Source organism: Macrobrachium nipponense, chromosome 5 (assembly GCF_015104395.2).
Source record: "Macrobrachium nipponense isolate FS-2020 chromosome 5, ASM1510439v2, whole genome shotgun sequence".
Lineage (NCBI taxonomy): Eukaryota > Metazoa > Arthropoda > Malacostraca > Decapoda > Palaemonidae > Macrobrachium > Macrobrachium nipponense.
This window is the reverse complement of record NC_061107.1, coordinates 72,018,930-72,039,676: the sequence shown is the minus strand read 5'-3', so window position 1 is coordinate 72,039,676 and position 20,747 is coordinate 72,018,930. Positions and strand designations below refer to the sequence as shown.

The following is a 20,747-nucleotide window of genomic DNA, read 5'->3' as shown; positions in this document are numbered from 1 at the left end:
ATAATAATCATAAAATATTTATCACGTACATGAGGCTTGTAGTACTCAATGCATTAGAGACATGGACACTAAGAAAGAAAATGGAAATTTTTAAAAGGGCGACTACTGAATATACTAAGGTATATGGCTTGGGTGCAATGACAAGATCAAATTACAAATAAGGGGTTGCAGGGTGATCAATGTCCAACATCTACAAAACATATCTCAAGGAATCAAGATAATCAGGATAGGTAATCAAAAAAGATAACAGAGTTGTCAGATATTTAACAGATAAGGAATAGAGAAGCCATAAATTCATGGAAAAATGACACCCTCTTAGAAGATAAAGGTTCTAGAGAAGGTAGTCATGCCCATGAAAAGATAGATAACCGATACCTAACAACTCAGCTGTCTGGGTTGAAGTACAATGATATATGAGCAGATTCATTGCAACCAGGGAACCAAAGAAAATTCTGACTGTTCAAGTAACAAACCACATACTCACCGGGGTTTGATACCACTCCTCACTCCCCCTTGCTGTAGGGAGAGGAGTATTTTGCTACTGAATAGAGGGTTTGGTATTTCAAAGATCAAAAATGCATCAACTTTCAGTATGGCTACCTTACTCACCTGTATCAGACCAGTCCAGCATATGACGTGTCTATTCCTCTACCTGCCTGTAGGAAGAAGAAGGAAAAAAAGAGAGAGAGATCAGCCAACTCACTCATTCTCTCTTCCACACAATCATCATAAGTAAGATACAAAATACCCTATTAGGGGTAATGGATGAATTACACAACTTGTTGGGCAGCCGCCAAAGGACCCAAGAAAAACATGTCCAAAGATCTGTGAGCAACATCTTTCAGGTAAAAGGAAGTGAACGTGGACTGGCACAACCAAGAACCAACACTCAAAATTCTATTAACAGCAAAATTTTTCTTAAATGCCATAGAAGAACTTATACCTCTGATGTCATGTGCTCCAGCCTACACAGACTCAGCGACAGAAACCATCAGGCGAGGAATAAGCTTGCTTAATTGCCTCACGTATCCAGAATGAAATGGTATACTTGGAAACCTCTTTTCTAAAACGACCAGCCCTGACAAAAAGTCTACGACATCTAAGTCTTAGATGACGAGTCCTTTTAAGGTAGCATCTTAGGGCTCTGACAGGACAAAGTAAGAGCTCCTGTGGGTCATTGTCCACAAAGTCATTCCATGATGGAATGGAAAAAGAGGCAAACCTGTCGTCATGTACCGAGGGATTTTGGGTCTTGGCCACGAATTCCGGGACAAACTCGAAGGTCACCGACCCCCAACCCCTGGTATGTTTCACATCATAACTTAGGCCAGGAAGCTTCCCACTCTCTTTGAAGAACCCAGGGCCAACAGGAAAACTGTCTCAAGCATCAGATCTCAGTCAGACGAATGATGCAAGGGCTCGAATGGAGCTTGAGTGAGGCTTCTCAGGACAAGTGAAACATCCCATGCAGGAGGCTTGAGTTCCCTTGGAGAACAGGTTTGTTCGAAACCCCTGAACAACAAGGAAATCTCCCAAGATGAAAAGATGTCTACACCTTTCAGGTGTAACACCAAACCTAGTGCTGCTCTGTAGCCTGTGACAGCAGAAAGAGTCCTTTCTCATCCATGAGAAAGATAAAAAAATCTAAAGGAAATATGGATGAAAAAAGATTTCTGAACCATCTGAGCATACATAGGATAAAAAATTAAGACTTTAAAAATATAAAAATAAGGGACAGGCTCAACAACTTGCATATGCCACAGTTCTTGTCATGTGGTCCAAAGCCCACCTTAACAGATGCTCCTAACTGCTCCATAGTATTAACTACAAGGCCCAATTTTTTATCAACACGCGCTTCGAGACTGGCAATGGCATTTAGGGTCGAAAGCATGGGAGCCAGGGAAAGGAGTGGGTGGAATAGTCAGAGGGCTGGTTAATGGGGAAAAAGCAGTTAAGATGATGACAAACAGGTAAAATCGGCAAACCTCATTTATGAGAGTACATTCTATGCTAGCAGTTCCTAGTTTCGGCTTTAACAGCCGCCTTCATTTTTCTGTCCATTTCAAGCTTATTTAAATAGGCTTTTAAAGTCTTCCACTTCCCCTGATCCCAGTCCCTGCATTCAACACAAGTCAACTCATTTGAAAAATTGTCCTCTACAATTACTACAAATTGTGTGCCACTGGAAGCTTTCATCAATCTAGTTTTGCAGCCTTTGCTGCAAAAGCAAATAGTACTAGAAGCACTTGAGTCGGACACAGTGAAGAATAAACCTAAGCTATCCATAAATAGTGTGAAGGCTACCAAAACAATGAAAACTTCACCAAATGGAGGACAAGTACAACCATCAGGCGACTAAATGTAAAATAAAGCTGCCCAAGAAAACTGAGGTTTAATCATTAACTGGCAGAAACGAATTAGGTACTTCAGCTGTGTTGTACCAATTCTCCCCTGGAAGTGGGCTGGGTTTGCCATCTACACTAAAACAATACAAGTGGTATCGCAAATTTTTAAATTTAAGCTGCCGCACAAGTTAGCAACCTTAGCTATGTAATTACTTGATAAATTACTTATATAAAATTCTAATTTCTGACATATGCTTACCTGGTGCAGACCATATCTTCCACCGTGAGCATTATTTTCTTCCCTCCCTTGTAGCATTGCCAGTTCTCTTCTCATTTCCAAATTCTCTCTCTCTAGTCGCCTTACAATATCTTGGTAGTTGAGGTTATCTGTGCCTGAAGGTGATGGTATCAAGGGTTTATACCCATCTACTTCCTGCATTCTTGAATACTGATAATGGCACCTTGCATTTTCTTCAGCTAAACTATTCAGTTTCAACCTTAAATCTGTGACTTCATATTTATCAGTGTTCCTGAGTAAACCTGCATCAGCTTTCATTAAATTATATATTCCTTTTATAATGCGATTAGTTTCAGTGCTAATATACCCTTGTTGATCATATTCCAATGTTCCACCAGCTTGTTCATTGTACCAATTAGGTCTTTTACTATAATCAATTCCATAAGCCTCATCAGTATCTTGAGCATACCTATCTTGCCTGTGAGTATCTCTAAAAGATGAAGACACATAACCAACAGGTTCTCTGTGTCGTGCAGATGTGTCATAGGCACTTTTATGACGTCCATGGTAACGTTCAGGAGAACCAAGGACAGCTTCAAATTTTTCCATCATAATATCAATAATGGCTTCTGAGAATTCTTGTCTGCTTACATGAAGCAGTGGACAGGACATCCATTCACAACATCCTTGCAGGTATTCCTGAAGAACAATGTACAGTACAGGTTCAGCAGGAAAATATCAAGAAAATCAAGAAAATCTCAAGGCTTTACGTCAAGATAAAAAAATATAAAATAAGGATGCTGTCATCCCCATTATTCAATATAGGCTGAGTGTAGATACTTGTAAATAAAGCTTCTTCATTAATTCTGACAATACAAAAAAGGCACTTGTGATTAGCATAAAAATGACTAACAGCTTCACTTCTGAGCTGAGAAGAAACACTTCTAGTTCCTTTTGATCTGTCAAAGGTAGTATGTACTGATTTTTCCCAAATGGACTTGACTTTTAAGCCCCACAAAAAATTAGTGTAATTCCTAGTACCTTGCAAGTTGGTGTGACTCCATCTAAGGTGACATCTTGCAACAGGGCCTTACACATTGCCTGTTCTAACAAATGTGGGCCTATTCTGCCTGTAGTTCGAAATGTTTGCTTTTCTTCCTCTGTTATGTGTAAGAATCTGTAAATACATGCCATTTATTAACAAGAGTTTACAGAACAGATCTAAGCTGATGATTAATGGGGTTAGTCTAAAGCATTAGAGTTTGGGGTATTTCTATTCTTTACAAAAATAACATACAGTAGACACACCACTATTTGTGGGAGATGGGTACCAAAACCCCCACCCAATAGCTAAAATCTGTGAATACTTGAAACCACTCAAAAACACTTAGAACTGTCTGTTTTGATAGTTAAAAACACAAAAAACCCTCTAAAATTGCTTATACTTGAGTATTTTAAGTTTCAACACAAAAAGTTCATTTAGCCACAAAAAAATAAAATACAGTAATTTGTATATATCTCGGTGAAAAATACCGTGAATAGGTGAATTTCCTGAATAATGGGTATATGAAGTCAGTAGAAAAATCCATGAATGGGTGAGTTCAGTCCGCGAATCCGAGGGGATTAGCGTATTTCAGCTTGCTAATAAAAAAGTTAATAACAATGATGAGTCAACTTTTTTTCTTTCTCTACGTGAATCTTTGTTTCTTTCTCTTTAAGATCAAATGATTACAGAATTTTTAATTATATGGATATTAAATTAAGAGGTAGTAGTAGTATGAGCAGTACCCAAAGGGACAAAATTATGAGAAAGGCATCAATAATCTATGAGTTAACCACAAATGGTCAGTTCCAATATATATATGGTAGTATTGATAAAATTTTAATGCAACTACACTTTATTATTGCCAGTTACTCCAAAACCTATGGTTAAATTCCAGTTAATTCCAACATCAGTAAATACAGAGCCTACTACAATTCTCTAGCCAATCCTTATCAGTAGTTGAGATCCCTTACACTGGGTCATTTTCATATGAAAGTGGTGTTTCATACAGCACTGATAAAAGAATGTTATGGGACTAGTGAAGCAAATAACAGGAGACTGCATAAGATAACAAAATGAAAGCCCTAAATATTCTTTTATTTCATAAAAATACCCACACAATGTCTTGGACATTGTGTGTGTATTTTAATAGCAAAGTCTAGGTATTCCCTATCAATTATGCTTGTTCTACAGTACTGTAATGTTTATCTGGATTTTCAGTTAAGGGATGCCATTATGGACATAAATTAGGAATACAGTGAACATTATTCCAGCAGGAAAAAGATCCATATCAGAGTGATTTTAGGGTTAGCTGAGAGCAATCAACATACCCTTCTTTTGAAGGATATGCTTGTCTGATTATCTCCTCTACTATTAATAAAGTGCTGGCTCATAACAGGCACTAGGTTGAACTAAGATAGTCAGTCCTGTGATAAGTACTGTAGTGATAACTACAAGTACATAGCCACCACTCCATCAGTGTGTCTATTAACCTTACCTTGTGGTCACAACTCAAAAACACAACTGACTCATAAGTTGCCATTAGTAAATTTACAGGTCATTGAAGTAATGGAACCTCTTTCCTGCTCGAATCCTACAAACTGATGGCATGTAATCATGATACTCACCACGAGTTAATCTGGCGATCACTCAAAACCTGTTATTGTTACTCATATATTACTATCTGGCTATTAAGGGTTAAGGCATTAAAAAGAGGGAGTTGGAGTGGTTGGACAGCAAGGCAAAGAAATGCAAAGAATAAACAAGCAAAGAAATGCAAAGAATAAACAAGGCAAAGAAATGCAAAGAATAAATGAGAAGGATCTAAGCATTAAACTTGGATGAAATAAACCACATCTGCTACATATGTAAAGTAAAAGTTAAAGGTTGGAAAGAAGAAAGTAACAGAAAATGGATATAAAGTAAAAGGCTAAAGAGTGGGTGCAGCTAGGGGCTGCAGGGACACTGCAAACACCCTTTAGTAATGCCTGCGGTCTACGCATAAGGTGCAATGACAGCACTAGCCCCCTTAAAGGCAGAGGCCCTTTAGGCCATGTGGCAATGCAACCAATGATGATGAAGACGACGATAATTTAGTATACATATATACCTACTATGTATTCTTTTGTATTCGCTTTCCTGTTTTTACACATGGGCATTCTATTCTATAAAAGCTTCCTATACATGTTCACTGGTCTTTAGTTTGTTCCATCAGAATGTATGCCAAGAGATCCCCTTTAATTATTGCTACCATCAATAGATTATTGCTATCTGCAATGCAAGGAAGGATAAACAAATGTGTTCATGTGTTTGTCAAAGTTCAGGTCATCCAATAAATATTACAGGATGAAATCTCAGGCCACTGAAAACTGCTGACTGTATGTAATTAAAGTGCTTGCCAAATGTAAATATATTAAAAAAAATTCTTGAAAATTCAAAATTTTTCCTCAGTTCATTATAGTTATCTCAAATATCATTCACCCTTACCAAACCCTGATTTTCAATTTGAATTTCAGAAACTTTCCATGAAGTCAATTCTTCTTAAAAGCATTTTTTAAGAAAATTATTACATATGACCTATGGCACTGTTTACTCTGGCAAGAAGCACAACAATACATTGTACTTTTTATTTGATAGTTGGCTGTAGTAATCCAAACAAAAAACATCAATTATCTAATTTCAAATCTGTATTCATTACCTATTTTTTGTGTTAAAAATAGTCTTAATCCTGTTATTCTTTAGACAACATTAAGAACTTCATGTTAATATACTCTAAAAACAACGGTCACTTAAAAGAACAATTAAAATAGGATCCTAAGCATTTACGGACACTGTTAAAGATTAAGCCTACATATATGCAGAACTGCATGAAAGTAGTTTACATACAGCATGAAATTTAAATATCTTGTGAAATTAGAGCAATTCTGTAACATTCAAAACTTTGTGAAAGTTATCAGTGACCAAAATGAACAACTAAACTTACAATTAAAATTAAAAGGAATATTACAATAATTACAAATTGAGATATAATTCAAAATTCAGCTAACATACCTGCACTCTTTATTTTTGCACTGTCCATTAGGAAAGTATAGGCAGAATGTGAGCCAATCATGTCGCTGCTTCTTTTCTGCTTTAGGCTTCTGGTGTAGGAATGGGCATTCAGATCCCCTTTTACATTTATTTTGCAAGAAATACTTGCAAATGTCTGTCCCCTTTTCTTGCTGTTTGGGTGGATGACGAAATCGACATTCTTTTCCATATGGACAGGAATCCTTCAGATAATTCTTGCATATTGTTTTCTTTAGCTCTTGAAAGTCATTTGACTTTTTGGTCTGCATTTTTGTATCTGGAAAGAATATTTTCAACATGAGAAAAAGATTCATAGCACTACTACTATAAATATGACAGTCACGGCAACTGTATACGTATATATTTTTTAGAAAACGTTACTCTATACTAACCCGCTTGACCCACTGTATTACATTTGCTGCTTACATTTGACTAAATTGATTGATATACAGCTATAAATAAAATGTTTTCATTATTAATGAGTTTGCATGTAACACAATGTAAACTTGGCAAATGTCAAAACTGCAAGTAACTTAAAAACTGATTTGGAAAATATGTACATACTAAACTGGATTTAGGAAAATATGGTACGTACAAAACCTTTTTAAACAAAATTGTTACTTTATAAATCTATTTGGGAAGTATATCTAAGCTTTAGGTAAATTAATCTTGTTATTTGGGAAGTACATTTAAGTTTGGTAAATTAATCTTCGTAAGTATTCATTATTTTATATATATCAAGCATGTAAGCCAATAGTAATTTTTACTTAGGATACTATACTATCTGATCAAGAACCACTAACCATTTCAAGCCAGTTGTCACTCAAGTTTCGTGAATATCTTATTACATATCAGCTGTAATTCTGATATTTTGGCCCAGCAGTTTCAGATCATCCGGTAATTTTGGGCAGTATAATGATGTACTCATAGATATTCAAACACCTGTCCTTGACTTTGCTAGAGTTATGAAAGAAGCTCTGCCCACTTGTTTCTCACTCTGTCTCAAACTTATGAATGGAAGAGTTTACTATGATATGGCTTTTTATGTTTTGAATTACTGACAATAACCATTTCCTATACAGTATCTTTCAGGCAATTGTATGTTTTTATATATCATGTATGTTTTTCAAACCACGAGAATGTGATGGAAGTGGGGCAGTTTTGATTATAAAATATTGCAGATGTTGGGTAATGACTAGCCTCTGTCAGCATGGTATGGTATGGTGCAGTGTCTATTGCCCGGACCTATGGTTCATGAAGCGATGGTAAATGTAGTGATGTCAGCCATCAGAGGAACAATTGTGCATTTACCTCCCCATAGTAGTTGTGACTGGTGTTTTTTGTGGTGAAACAAAGAAACGAATTCTCAACAAATCCTTCCACGGATTGCTATAATTGTCAGTTTGATAAAAAAAATAATTTTCTAATCATTCAATCATGTTCTAGTGCTTGTGTGTTAAAGAGAACACTTAAAGAGATTATCCCTTACCTTTTTAAGAGAAATTCTTAGCCCCTTTGCTACCTTCTCTGTATTACTATATGCACCGGACTGCCATAATGTAAATGCATTGCAGCATCCATGATAACAATACCACAACATGTTTTCCATAGCTGATACAGCTGGATGGATGTAGTATACTTGCAGCTATGGGTAACTTCAGACGTTTGCACATATTGGAGACAAAATAAACATACCTGAAAACCAGATAACTACTGCCCCTCTAATTTTCTGTCAGTCCACTCATTTGTATCTATATAAACTGTAAATGAACCATAAGGCTATGATAATCTCTCAAAAATTGAATACAGGAATACTTTAAAGTATATACTAATTTGGATATGTAAAACACAAAAAGCAATACCATAGTGCACTCTTCCATTCATTACTTTAAGACACAGAGAAAAATGATGAGTGGGCAAGGCTTCCTTCCTAACTCTTTCACTAAGCCAAGGACAGGGCTCAGATAATTTCAAACAAACGTTCAGGAAATTAAAAAATTTCAAGAATAAATTGCCTTAATCAATAAATTCTGGTACTTCATTATTTTGCCCAAAATTACAGGAGGGGTCTAAAACATGCTGTGCCAAAATATCAAGAAGATACAGCTGATATATGAAAGATTAAAAAAAAACTTATGCGACAACAGGCCTGAAGTGGTTAGTAATATCTTCTTGTTACACCAATGATCAACCAGTCTCAAGAAATTAGTTGATCCAGGACAGAATCTGATCCATACTCCTGAGCCATCTTGTACACAGGCAAAATACAGTACATAGTATGTCAAATTTTCAAGATAATTTGTATTTTTCCTATGTACACAAACCTGTACGTATTTGCATGAGAGTATTGTTCATTAATAGATGGTTTGGCCACTGAAGCTTTGTAACATGGTATGTAGTATGTAGGGGGTGGTGAGGACTTACTTGACTGTCAATTCTACTTTCTTCAGCAACAAGGACAAATACTAGGTGGTAAAAGATAGATATTAAGTTTGAATTACTACTTGAATTTGTATACTCCAGTAAACTACAAATTATACTTGAAAATTTTATTTACTTGAAAATTTAGTGTTTTCCTGCAGGAATACACAGTCTCATTAACTGAGGACAGAATTACTCCTTTAGTGGAAAACACATGCTATCCTGAAAAGTTTGAGCTACCACTTAGGACTGAAGAGACAGTTTAACACAGGTGGCATGGATGTCTAACATGTAAATATCCAATTTCTGGTCAAGTGAAGGTTAACTTGTGTGACCTCTATACATAGCTTGTAAGACCTGTGTCACAGATGGTTTGATATATCAAACTATACTACAGAAACATTGAGGGGAATTTTGTCTTATCCATTAAAGGAACAGGACATTAAGGTAGTAGACAGCAACATTATCCACGGATGAATGATATGCTCTACAACTCACTCCCCTGGTTATAAAGGACAGAGATGTGTTCAAAGGACAAAGGGGCTAAAGGGCAGACACCAATTTTGCATTCTAGATGGCCACTGCACATGAGAGGAAGTGGTATCAGTAATGCAATCTAATAATGTGCCATACATGCAGATCCAGTCATTCTAAGCCCAATTTCCCCTGAAGGAGAAAAGGGTTCAAGTACCTTAAGATGAGGCAACTGAATCCTACTTCATGGGATGGAGGAGAGGTAGTAGTTGTTACTGGAAGGATTAATTTAGAAAGTGAACTACGATGCTGAAGCAGTAATTCTCAAAGTATAACTCATGTTAAATTTCCAAAATTCTACAATTTTTGGATTTCACAAGCCTCTCTCTCTTCCTGACTGTGAATGTAAGAAAAATTACACTTCTAATTGATACAGTCATGTGAACTAGCATGACTTCTAGCAAAATACCTGGCTAGAAAGACAAATCTCCCAAAGAGGAGCCATTGTCATGCAAAGCTACAGAAATCATGCTTGGTTACCTCACAGATGACTGGAAGGCTGAAACTTCTCCTCCAAAGATTACCTGTCACTGAACCAAAAATTGCTGTATCCTCAGGACCTCAAACAGGAGCAGGGAGTGAGGATATCAGTGAAATGGGATGATTGAAATAATGAGCACTATCTTCCCACAGGTAACAGAGGTAAGGGTGGTACTGTGCCCTTGCATTTACTTCCTCAATTTATCCTATAAACAATCTCCCCAACAGTCACCTCTGAAGACTCCCCACCATAAGTTCTCTAAAGTGACAACACCTAGAAGGACCCATCCAGGCTGATTCTAGGAAAGAAAACTAAAATTATTTGTAGGCTTTAGATTCCTTCTCAAAAGGAGGAATCAAAGCCTGACATGTGGAAGAACTGGTTTGGTCAGAAGTAGGCTTGGGAGTGGTAATCCCCACCCTGCTCCACTTTCAGCATTACTATCCTATTCCTTCTACCCAACTCCAATACTTTTGGAGGCGAGACTTGCTACGTAGGAATAATGATTAGGTAGAGGACTTAGTTTCCTCAGAGGACCAGTTCCTTGACAAAAATATATCTCTGATGAATTTAAAACCAATTGGAAGCTGAAGAGACATTGACATGATCACCTCCATGAAGTGTTTCAAGGCTGTATCACTTTTATCAAAATCAACTTGAACCCTAAAGTCTCTTGTCTCAGGAAGTCACTATGACTCTCCTGGAATAAAGAAAGAGATCAGGAAGGTGTCTCTACATGTGAAAGCTTGTATGTAAAGGAAATTATTTCATTTAGATCCAAACACCGTAATCATATCCCAGGGAGGGAACCATAAATACAGAAATCCCAATAAATTTGTAAACTGTTTCAGAAACCAACCAAAGTACAAGAGAACTGATTTGACTATAGTCAGCAACTGTTCAGGAGTCAGAACGGTAATGGGCAGTTAATATAGCAGGCTGGAACTGTGAATCCAAAGAAGGCAATTGCCTGACAGTTTATGCACATGCAGCCTGTACACAATGTAAGACCATAACTGAGTTTGACATGAACAGCCCCAGACACAATTAGTGTACATATATCACTGAAAAAAACACTTTTTCCTGTAGGGCTTTATAACCATGCAATCGTAGACCACAATCCCATGGTCTGGGACTATTTGTAAGTAAAACAACAACATCCAGAAGGTATTTGCCTAAGACCACCTCAAAATCACTCATCTTGCAAGCTGCTGTGGTTTGCCATCCAACTATGCTTGCATGCCAACAGTATCTATACATATTTAAACTGCTGAATAGTCCAAATATTCATTTGCATTTCCATGTTTAATGATTAACCTCCCCAGTTATCAACCATTTTTGTCACTTATTCTCTAAATTTGGCATACCAGATAATGGATCAACATTCAAGTCAGATGAACTTTGGTCATTTCTGCATTTTAAGGAATTACTACTAGTAAGACAATTGCTTACAACCTTCAATTTTATATGCATGCAGAGCACTATTAATGAGAATCTGGTGTGGGTAAGCATAGCATTATTAAGACAGTCTGGCAGATGATTCACATTGCAAGATCTTTTAGAAATTAATGGTATGCTGTCCTGGTCAAATCTTCATTGAATCTGATCGTTGCAGTTAACAGACAAACAAGACTGCATGAGAGGGTTTTAACTTTCAGAAAAACTGGCTTCGTTGCATATCAGTCCATCCTGGCTGACTGATGCTATACAGGCGTTTTTTAACTCCCATGTGTGTGTGTGTACTTATATACATATATAACCTCTCTTAATGCAATAATTCTTTCTAGAAGCCGATAAATGCCTCTTGTACCTAATTTGAATTACCAGGAATGAATATAAGGAATAAATGCTTACCTTCAAGCTGTGTACCTCCTACCCTTAAGAAAAGGAATATGTTGTGTTCAATAGTATGAAGGAAACTGGTGGTAACCTCCAAGCCAGTTAAGACCTGGCATGCGAGGTCAAGTTGAATACAAGTATCTATAATCAATTTCATAATTAATGGAACGCTAGGTCAGGTTAAGGAATGTACAGTGATGCTCAAATCTCACGTGACATGACTCCATAGGATTTCGTTCAAAATTCACTAACTGGCTACCTAGCATGCTCCATATTTATCTATTATTTCGATGCGGAAATGCGATTATTGCATACAATACGGACATAGTATGTTTCATAAGAGTGAAATCTGTCATATATGTCAAAACTGTAAGAAAATGTCACGTGTAACAAATTTCAGAAAAAAACTCGTTCGAAACATTTTCAAAACTCGTTACACATTGTTGAAGCATTTGACCAAAATGAAGCCGTCATCAAGCATCAGTTCAAATGTAAAATAAAAAAAAAAAATAAAAAATAAAAAATTTACATAACAATGATATTGTTAAGATACAATAAAGTTTTGTACATACTTACCTGGCAGATATATACTTAGCTATAGACTCGGTCGTCCCGACAGAATTTCAAAACTCGCGGCACACGCGACAGGTAGGTCAGGTGATCCACCATTCCCGCCGCTGGGTGGCGGGGTCTGGAACTATTCCCGTTTTCTAAGCCATAATTTCTCTTACACCTGTCTCCTGAGGGAGGCTGGGTGGGCATTAATCGTATATATCTGCCAGGTAAGTATGTACAAACTTTATTGTATCTTAACAATATCATTTTTGTACAAGTAACTTACCCAGCAGATATATACTTAGCTGATTGGGCACCCTTGGTGGCGGGCAAGAGACAGCTAAAAACAAAATAATACTTAACTAAATACATTAAAAAAACAGGGAAAAAACAACCTATGTTCTTGGATAACATAATCCATAGTTCCTACCTTATTGGGCTGAAGACTTCATGACTACTGTCGATGAGTCTGCTTGCCTCAAGAGTTTCAACGAGGAATGAACCTATGGTTGAATAACTCTTTGGATCGTGTCAATGGGGGCTAGCCCGCTTACGCGACAGAGCCTATACTGGATCGTACCAATGGGGGCTGACCCACTTACATGGTAGAGCCTTGACCTTTTGTCATATCAATGGGAGACTCGCCCTCTTACATGACAGAGTTTAAGGTTATTAAACAAATCACAAAGAGCACTGAAGCCAATCCCGATCACCTGACCATGTTAGTCTTGTTACAATCTATGAATTGTAAGAGGGTCCCTATTCCCTCTGACAATTAACCAATAAAAACAAACCACCAATAAACAGTAATTTAAGCCTTAAACTAAATAGGAAGGATTAGCCTCAGCCCCTTCTCCCAGCACTGAATTCGCCGAAACATACGCTCCCAGAGCAAAGCACTTTTCGTACGAAATTTTTACATCTCTTAGGTAATTCGAGGCGAACACCGAATTACATCTCCAAAATGTCGACTCTATAAGAGCCTGAAGCGACCATGTTTTGTGAAAAGCCATCGACGTAGCTAGGCTCTCACTTCATGAGCTCTCACTCTGAGAACCTTGAAATGCTCTTCTTCGCATTTAAGGTGAGCTTCCCTTATTACATCTTTTATAAGAATGTAAGGGCGTTCTTAGAAATCGCTCTTTTCGGATCTCTTACAGAGCACCAAGACTTTCTTCTGTACCTTTCAGCAACTTCTTCTTCTCCAGGTAGAACTTGAGTGCCCTGACTGGACACAAAGTCCTTTCTAGTTCTCTCCCTGTTAATGAAGATATTCCTTTTATCTCAAAACTTCTTGGCCAAGGCTTTGAGGGATTTTCATTTTTCGCTAGAAAAAATGGTTGAAAGGAGCAAATCGCTGAATCTTTCTTAAACCCCCCCACTTTACCTTCCAAAGCTTGCAACTCGCTCACTCTCTTGGCTGTTTGCTAACGCAAAAAGGAATAAAGGACTTTCTTGTTAAGTCCCTAAACGAAGCTGCGTGAGACGGTACGAATTTTCCGACATTAGGAACTTGAGGACCACATCCAAGTTCCAGCTAGGCTTCTTGATTACATGTTCTTTCGTGGTCTCAAAAGACCTTATAAGGTCATGAAGATCTTTATTGTTTGTCAGATCTATTCCTCTATGTCGAAAACTGAGGCCAGCATACTTCTGTAACCCTTCACTGTTGAAACTGACCAGGTTACAGTCTTTTTCTCAAATATAGGAGAAAATCTGCGATTTCAGTTACAGAGGTACTGGAGGAGGATATTTTCTTTCCCTACACCATCTTCTAAACAAACCTCCCCGCCCCTTCGACTGATATACTTTAGAAGTGGAGACTCTTCTGGCTCTTGCAATAGCCTTCGCCACTTCTCGTGAAAAGCCCCTTGCTCTGACAAGTCCTTCGACAGTCTGAAGGCGGTCAGACTTAGAGCGGGGAGGTTTTTTGTGAAAAACCTGTCGAAGTGGGGTTGTTTGAGAAGATCGTTCCTTAGTGGAAGCGATCTTGGAAAATCCACTAACCACTCCAGAACCTCTGTGAACCAATCGAGAGCCGGCCAAAAGGGAGCGATGAGGGTCATTCTTGTTCCCTCCGAGCAAGCGAACTTCCTCAACACTTCTCCTACTATCTTGAAAGGAGGGAAGGCGTACGCGTCCAAGCCCGTCCAATCTAGCAGAAAGCTGTCTACTGCTACTGCTTGAGGATCCGAGATCGGGGAGCATAGGTTTCTAATCTGTGGTTCTTGTTGGTCGCGAACAGGTCTATATTGGGCCTTCCCCACAGATGCCACAGTTGTTGGCAAATCTGAGGATTGAGAGTCCATTCCGTGGGTAGGACTTGATCTTTTCTGCTTAACAGATCTGCCCGGACATTTTTCTCTCCCTGTACAAACCTTGTGAGGAGAGAGATCTTCCTTTCCTGTGCCCAATCAGCAGATCCTTTGCTGATTCGTACGGGAAAAGGAATGCGTCCCCCCTTGCTTCTTTATAAGCGAGGGCTGTTGTGTTGTCCGAGTGAATCTGAATCCCCAGACCTGAGACCTGTTCCTCGAAATGAACCAAAGCTAGATGAATGGCTGTTAGCTCTTTCTTGTTGATGTGCCAGGACACTTGTTCTCCTTCCCAAATGCCTGACACTTCTTGCGAACCTAGGGTCGCTCCCCACCCTGATCTGAGGCGTCTGCAAACAACGCTAGGCGCGGGTTCTGTAAGCGAAGGGAGATTCCTTTGCTTAGTTTTCTGTGGATCTAACCACCAACGGTATTCTCCTTGATCCGTTTCGAGATTGGAAAAAGTCTCTCCCAGATTGTGACTTCCAATCCCACTTCTCCTTCAGATAAAATTGAAGGGGTCGTAGGTGAAGTCTTCCTAAGGAAACGAACTGTTCCATAGAGGAGAGGGTCCCCAGCAAGCTCATCCATTCCCTCGCGGAACAATGTTCTTTCCTTAAGAAGACTGACACCTTTTCTAGGCAGCGTTCTCCTCCTTTCCTGCGAAGGATACGCTAGAAAATCCCGAGAATCCATCTGAATCCCCAGATAGACAATACTTTGCTGGGGAGTCAGCATGGATTTCTCGTGATTTACTAAAAGTTCCTAAGGACTTTGTCAACTTTAGAGTCACTAAAAGGTCCTCCAGACATTTTTTTCTCCGATTGGGCTCTTATTAGCCAATCGTCCAGATATAACGACGATCCTGATCCCTTCCAGATGTAGCCAATAAGCTACATTCTTCATGATGTCCGTAAAGACTTGAGGGGCAGTCGAAAGTCCGAAGCACATCGCTCGGAACTGGAACACTTTCCCTTGGAACATGAACCTCAGATATTTCCTTGCTGCCGGGATGAATTGGCACATGGAAATACGGCATCCTGAAGGTCCAGGGACACCATCCAGTCCCTGGACGAAGAGCAGATAGAACAGAGGAAGACGTCTCCATTGAAAATTTCTTCTTCAAGACAAAGAAATTCAGGGCACTGACGTCTAGAACTGGTCTCCATCCCCCCGATGCTTTCGGTACCAGGAATAGCCGATTGTAGAATCCTGGGGACTGGAGATCTTGAACCAGTTCTACCGCTTCCTTGGACATCATCTGTTCCACTGCTTGCAACATAGCAAGCTTTCGGACCGGATCCGAGTATCTGGCGGTTAACTCCCTTGGAGTTGTCGTCAAGGGAGGATTTTCCCTGAAGGGGATCAAGTATCCTTTTTTCAGGATAGAGAGGGACCAGGAGTCCCGCTCCCATTCTGCGCCCAGACTTTGGCAAAGTGGAGTAGCCTGGCGCCTACTTTCGTCTGGAGGACTTGCTGTTCATCTAGACTTCCCGAAGGACCTTCTAGATGGTCTACTCTTTCTCTCTGGTCTTCGACCTCTAAGAGGGGCTCTAGAAGAGGAGCCCCTCGAAAGGGCTGAACAAAAGAGGGTCTCTCTTTCTTCTCTATCGGCACTGCCGGCCTAAACTTCTTGGCTGAGTGCGTGAGTAGATCTTGAGTTGCCTTCTCCGTAGAGATTTCGAAACCTCTCTAACCGTTCTCTTGTGGAAAAAGGTGCGGGGATAAAGGAGCAAAAAGAAGAGATGTCCTTTGCAAGGGTGATACTGCTCTTGCTAAGAAAGAGCTAAATACAGATCTCTTCTTCAAAAGCTCCGTCAAAAAGAGAGGCAACTTCCACAGAACCGTCCATGACCGCTCTGTCCAGGCAAGCCAGGACGCTTGAAAGAAATTCCTCCATGGAAACAAAGTCCGTGTCCTGAGCTCTCTTCGCTAATGCTCCTAACGCCCAGTCCATAAAGTTGAAGACTTCAAGGGTTTTTAAAGAGGACCTTAGAAGGTGGTCCAGCTCACATGCCCCCCAAGTCGCCTTAGCAGACAGCAATGACTTCCTCCTAGCAGAGTCCACTAAGGAAGCAAAAATCCGCATCCGCGGAAGAAGGCAGGCCTAACCCCATCGGCTCTTTGGTCTCGTACCACCTCCCTGGTTTGCCTGTTAACTTGGAAGGAGGGCAGGAAAAAAAACTGTCTTGCCCGCTTCCCTTCTGGAAGTCAACCACTCTGAAAAAGTTTTCAATGCCTGCATACAAAGAGCGGGGCGCATCTTAACGAAGGAGACGATTTGAGCTTTAGTGCTGGACATCAACGATCCTGGTGAAGGAGGGTCCGCAGGATGAAGGGAGTCTCCGAACTCCTTTAGCAGCAAAAGAGAAAGTCTCTTGTAGTCCGAAACTGCTACATCTACAGGCTCTTCGTCTTCCGATACCTGGTCCAACTGATCTACAGAAGGAAGATCGTTTTGGAGTGATCTGGCTCTTCCCGGGAGAAGAACTCCTTTCCCGAGAAAGGGGAGTGCGGACATTAGCACTCCTATACGAAAGAGTGAGGCTCCTGTCTGTCGGCCACACTCTTGTGCCTACTAGACTCTTGTTGTCTAGGTTTCGTCGGGTTCGTGGCGCTTGCTAGGCTCCTGGCGTCCTGATTCAGGGCGCTTGAAAAGATCCCGCGTCCTGATTCCTGACGCTTAACAGGCTCTTGGCGCCCTAACGCTTGACGCCTAACGTAATCCTGGCGTCCTGTTTTTCTGGCGCCCTAACTCCTGGCGCCCTGACTCCTGACGCCCTGACTCGTGGCGCCCTGACTCCTGGCGCCCTGACTCCTGGCGCCCTGACTCATGGCGTCCTGGCTCATAGCGTCCTGATTCCTAAGCGTATGCCAAGCCAGAGAAAAAAAACAGAATACGTCACCAAAAAACCAATCCAAATTCTCGGCAAACGAGTTGAAATCCAAGATGGAGGAACGAACAATAGGTGTTGTCCGTTCAACCGACAGAGAAATTATGGCTTAGAAAACGGGAATATGTTCCAGACCCCGCCACCCAGCGGCGGGAATGGTGGATCACCTGACCTACCTGTCGCGTGTGCCGCGAGTTTTGAAATTCTGTCGGGACGACCGAGTCTATAGCTAAGTATATATCTGCTGGGTAAGTTACTTGTACAAAAATAATGCTTCCAAAGCCAACATAAAACATTTGAAATAGTCCTATTTGATTGCTTTTACACCTCAATGCTGAAAAAAATGTAAATATGTACATACAAAAGTAGAATGCACCCAACGATATCAACGTGTGAGGGGAACATGTGTGACGTATCATTAGTGTCGTGTAACAACCACCACCCGGTGTAACATGAGTAGGTCTACACTGAGTAGCGACAATGAAATTATCTTGAAAACACTTCCTTTGTGTGTTAGAGGAATATTTGCATTTTCATGCATAATCAATTGTTATAATTCTTAAATATTAAAAAAAAAACCATGGCATACTATCAAATATTCGTCTATTGCAATTATTCTTTTTGCCAAAGAGAAGATATTGTTCCTAGGCCTAGGTGTTAGATTTCTTACTTTACAATTAACAATCACATCTCTCTACGTATTAACAATTTCTGGCCAGAAAGCAAATGAGGTTATCTACACATTCTTGTTCTTCAAGTTACCTTATGAAAGAATAAATTATACACCAAAAAGCGAGGAGGACTTTTTAAGAAAATAATATTTAAACCAGTTTGAAAAACAAGTGTTTCATACGCGCCTTGATATTAATACTTATGATATTTTGGTTACTAGTCATCTTTTCCACATACATCAAAATCATCATCTTTTATTCCTCAGAGAACAGGTAATCTCCACAAATAAACATTAGTAACATTATATCTCATAAGGCTTAGATTATTCTTTTAGGCCTATAAATCATTTTGCAAATATAGGCAGCTTAAATGCAGCCTAAAGCTTCAACCTTCAAAGAAAAATGATATTGTTAAGATACAATAAAGTTTTGTACATACTTACCTGGCAGATATATACTTAGCTATAGACTCCGTCGTCCCCGACAGAAATTCGAATTTCGCGGCACACGCTGCAGGTAGGTCAGGTGATCTACCGCCCCTGCCGCTGGGTGGCAGGAATAGGAACGATTACCGTTCTAGAACCAGATTTTCTCTTCCACCTGTCTCCTGAGGGGAGGTTGGGTGGGCCATCAATCGTATATATCTGCCAGGTAAGTATGTACAAAACTTTATTGTATCTTAACAATATCATTTTTGTACATGGAACTTACCCAGCAGATATATACTTAGCTGATTGACACCCTTGGTGGTGGGAAAGAGACAACTATTTATTGAATAGACAGGTAAACAACATACGTTGTAGGTAATAAATAAATAAAACCTTGTTTCCTACTTGATCAGGCGGAAGCCTCCATGGCTAATGCCTAGGAATCTGCTTCGCCTCAAGAGCCTCAGCGAGGATGTGACCTATGGCTAAGAGTTCTTGTGGGTCTGTCGATGGGGTCTTATCCATTTATCGACAGAGCCTCTTACATGACAATATGCCTATGCCTAGTGGCATAATTAAGGAGCACAACACCGATCCCGATCACCTGATCCTAAACACGAGGGTTAGTGCTTAAGTTGAAAAGAGTTATCTACAAACTCCTTCAAACAACCCAAAGAAAAAACACGACGTTAAATAAAATTTAACTCACTAGTTAAGGATCAGTATCTGCTCCCTATCCCAGCAACGTATCCGCAGACACGTATCAACCAAGAGATAAGGATCCCTCGAAGGTTTATCTTGACATCCTTCGGATAATGGGAAGTCAACACAGAGTTGCATCTCCCGTATGTGACAGCTAATATGTCCTTATGACATATTGTTAGGGAAAGAACAAGAATTTCGGAAAAGCTCGCACTTCATGCGCTTTTAATTCTCAGCTGTTTGAAGGAATCATCAATGCACTTATCAAGTGCTTAGGAGATCACAATGTCTCAAAGAAGGCCAGGGCGTTCCTTGATATAGATCTCTTCTGGGTGAAGCCTGGAGCCTGGCTAGCGCTTGGCAGGCGCCTAGCGCCTGTCTAGCGCCTCGCGCCTGGCTGGAGCCTCGCGCCTAGATGGCGCCTAGAGCCTGGCTGGAGCCTCGCGCCTAGATGGCGCCTTGCGCCTGGCTGGCGCCTCGCGCCTGGCTGGCGCCTCGCGCCTGGCTGGTGCCTGATTGGCTCCTCCTTCCAGGCTAGCGCCTCGCGCCTGGCTGGAGCCTTGCGTCTGGCTGGTGCCTTGCGCCTGGAAGGCACCTGAGCCTGGCAGAAGACTTTCATGATTACTGTCTATGAGTCTGCATGCCTCAAGAGTTTCAGCGAGGTAGGGACCTATGACTGACAAACCCTTCTGGATCATGTCAATGGGGGCTAGCCCGCTTACATGACAGAGCCTTCTCGGATCGTGCCAATGGGGGCTGACCCACTTACATGGCAGAGCCTTACCTGTATCATATCAATGGGGACTAGCCCTCTTACATGACAGAGCTTTAGGTTTCTCTTTACTGGAAGGAGCCTTGCGTCTGGATGGATCCTCAATCCTGACTGGAGCCTAGCCTTGAAGGAGCCTGGCACCTGGATGGCGCCTGGCTGGCTTCTAGAGCCTGGCTGGCTCCTAGAGCCTGGCTGGCTCCTAGAGCCTGGCTGGCTCCTAGAGCCTGGCTGGCTCCTAGAGCCTGGCTGGCTCCTAGAGCCTGGCTGGCTCCCAGAGCCTGGCTGGCTCCTAGAGCCTGGCTGGCTCCTAGAGCCTGGCTGGCTCCTAGAGCCTGGCTGGCTCCTAGAGCCTGGCTGGCTCCTAGAGCCTGGTTGGCTCCTAGAGCCTGGCTGGCTCCTAGAGCCTGGCTGGCGCCTCGCGCCTGGCTTGGCTCCTCCACA

General features: G+C 40.7%; 2 protein-coding genes across 4 annotated transcripts in view; both read right to left on the bottom strand.

The window, feature by feature from the left end:
* LOC135215399 (tetraspanin-5-like) overlaps positions 1–20,747 on the bottom strand; it is a 154,206-nt gene that overhangs the window by 116,760 nt on the left and 16,699 nt on the right. The gene's annotated exons all lie outside the window — the stretch shown is intronic.
* LOC135215398 (uncharacterized) overlaps positions 2,461–20,747 on the bottom strand; it is a 34,161-nt gene continuing 15,874 nt past the window's right edge. Inside the window, exons 2-4 of the mRNA XM_064249993.1 lie at positions 6,677–6,971; positions 3,625–3,760; positions 2,461–3,282 (exon numbers count right to left, since the gene is read on the bottom strand). Coding sequence (XP_064106063.1) covers positions 2,476–3,282; positions 3,625–3,760; positions 6,677–6,971 — 1,238 coding nt within the window. The 3' untranslated portion in view covers positions 2,461–2,475. The remainder of the gene's footprint in view (positions 3,283–3,624; positions 3,761–6,676; positions 6,972–20,747) is intronic.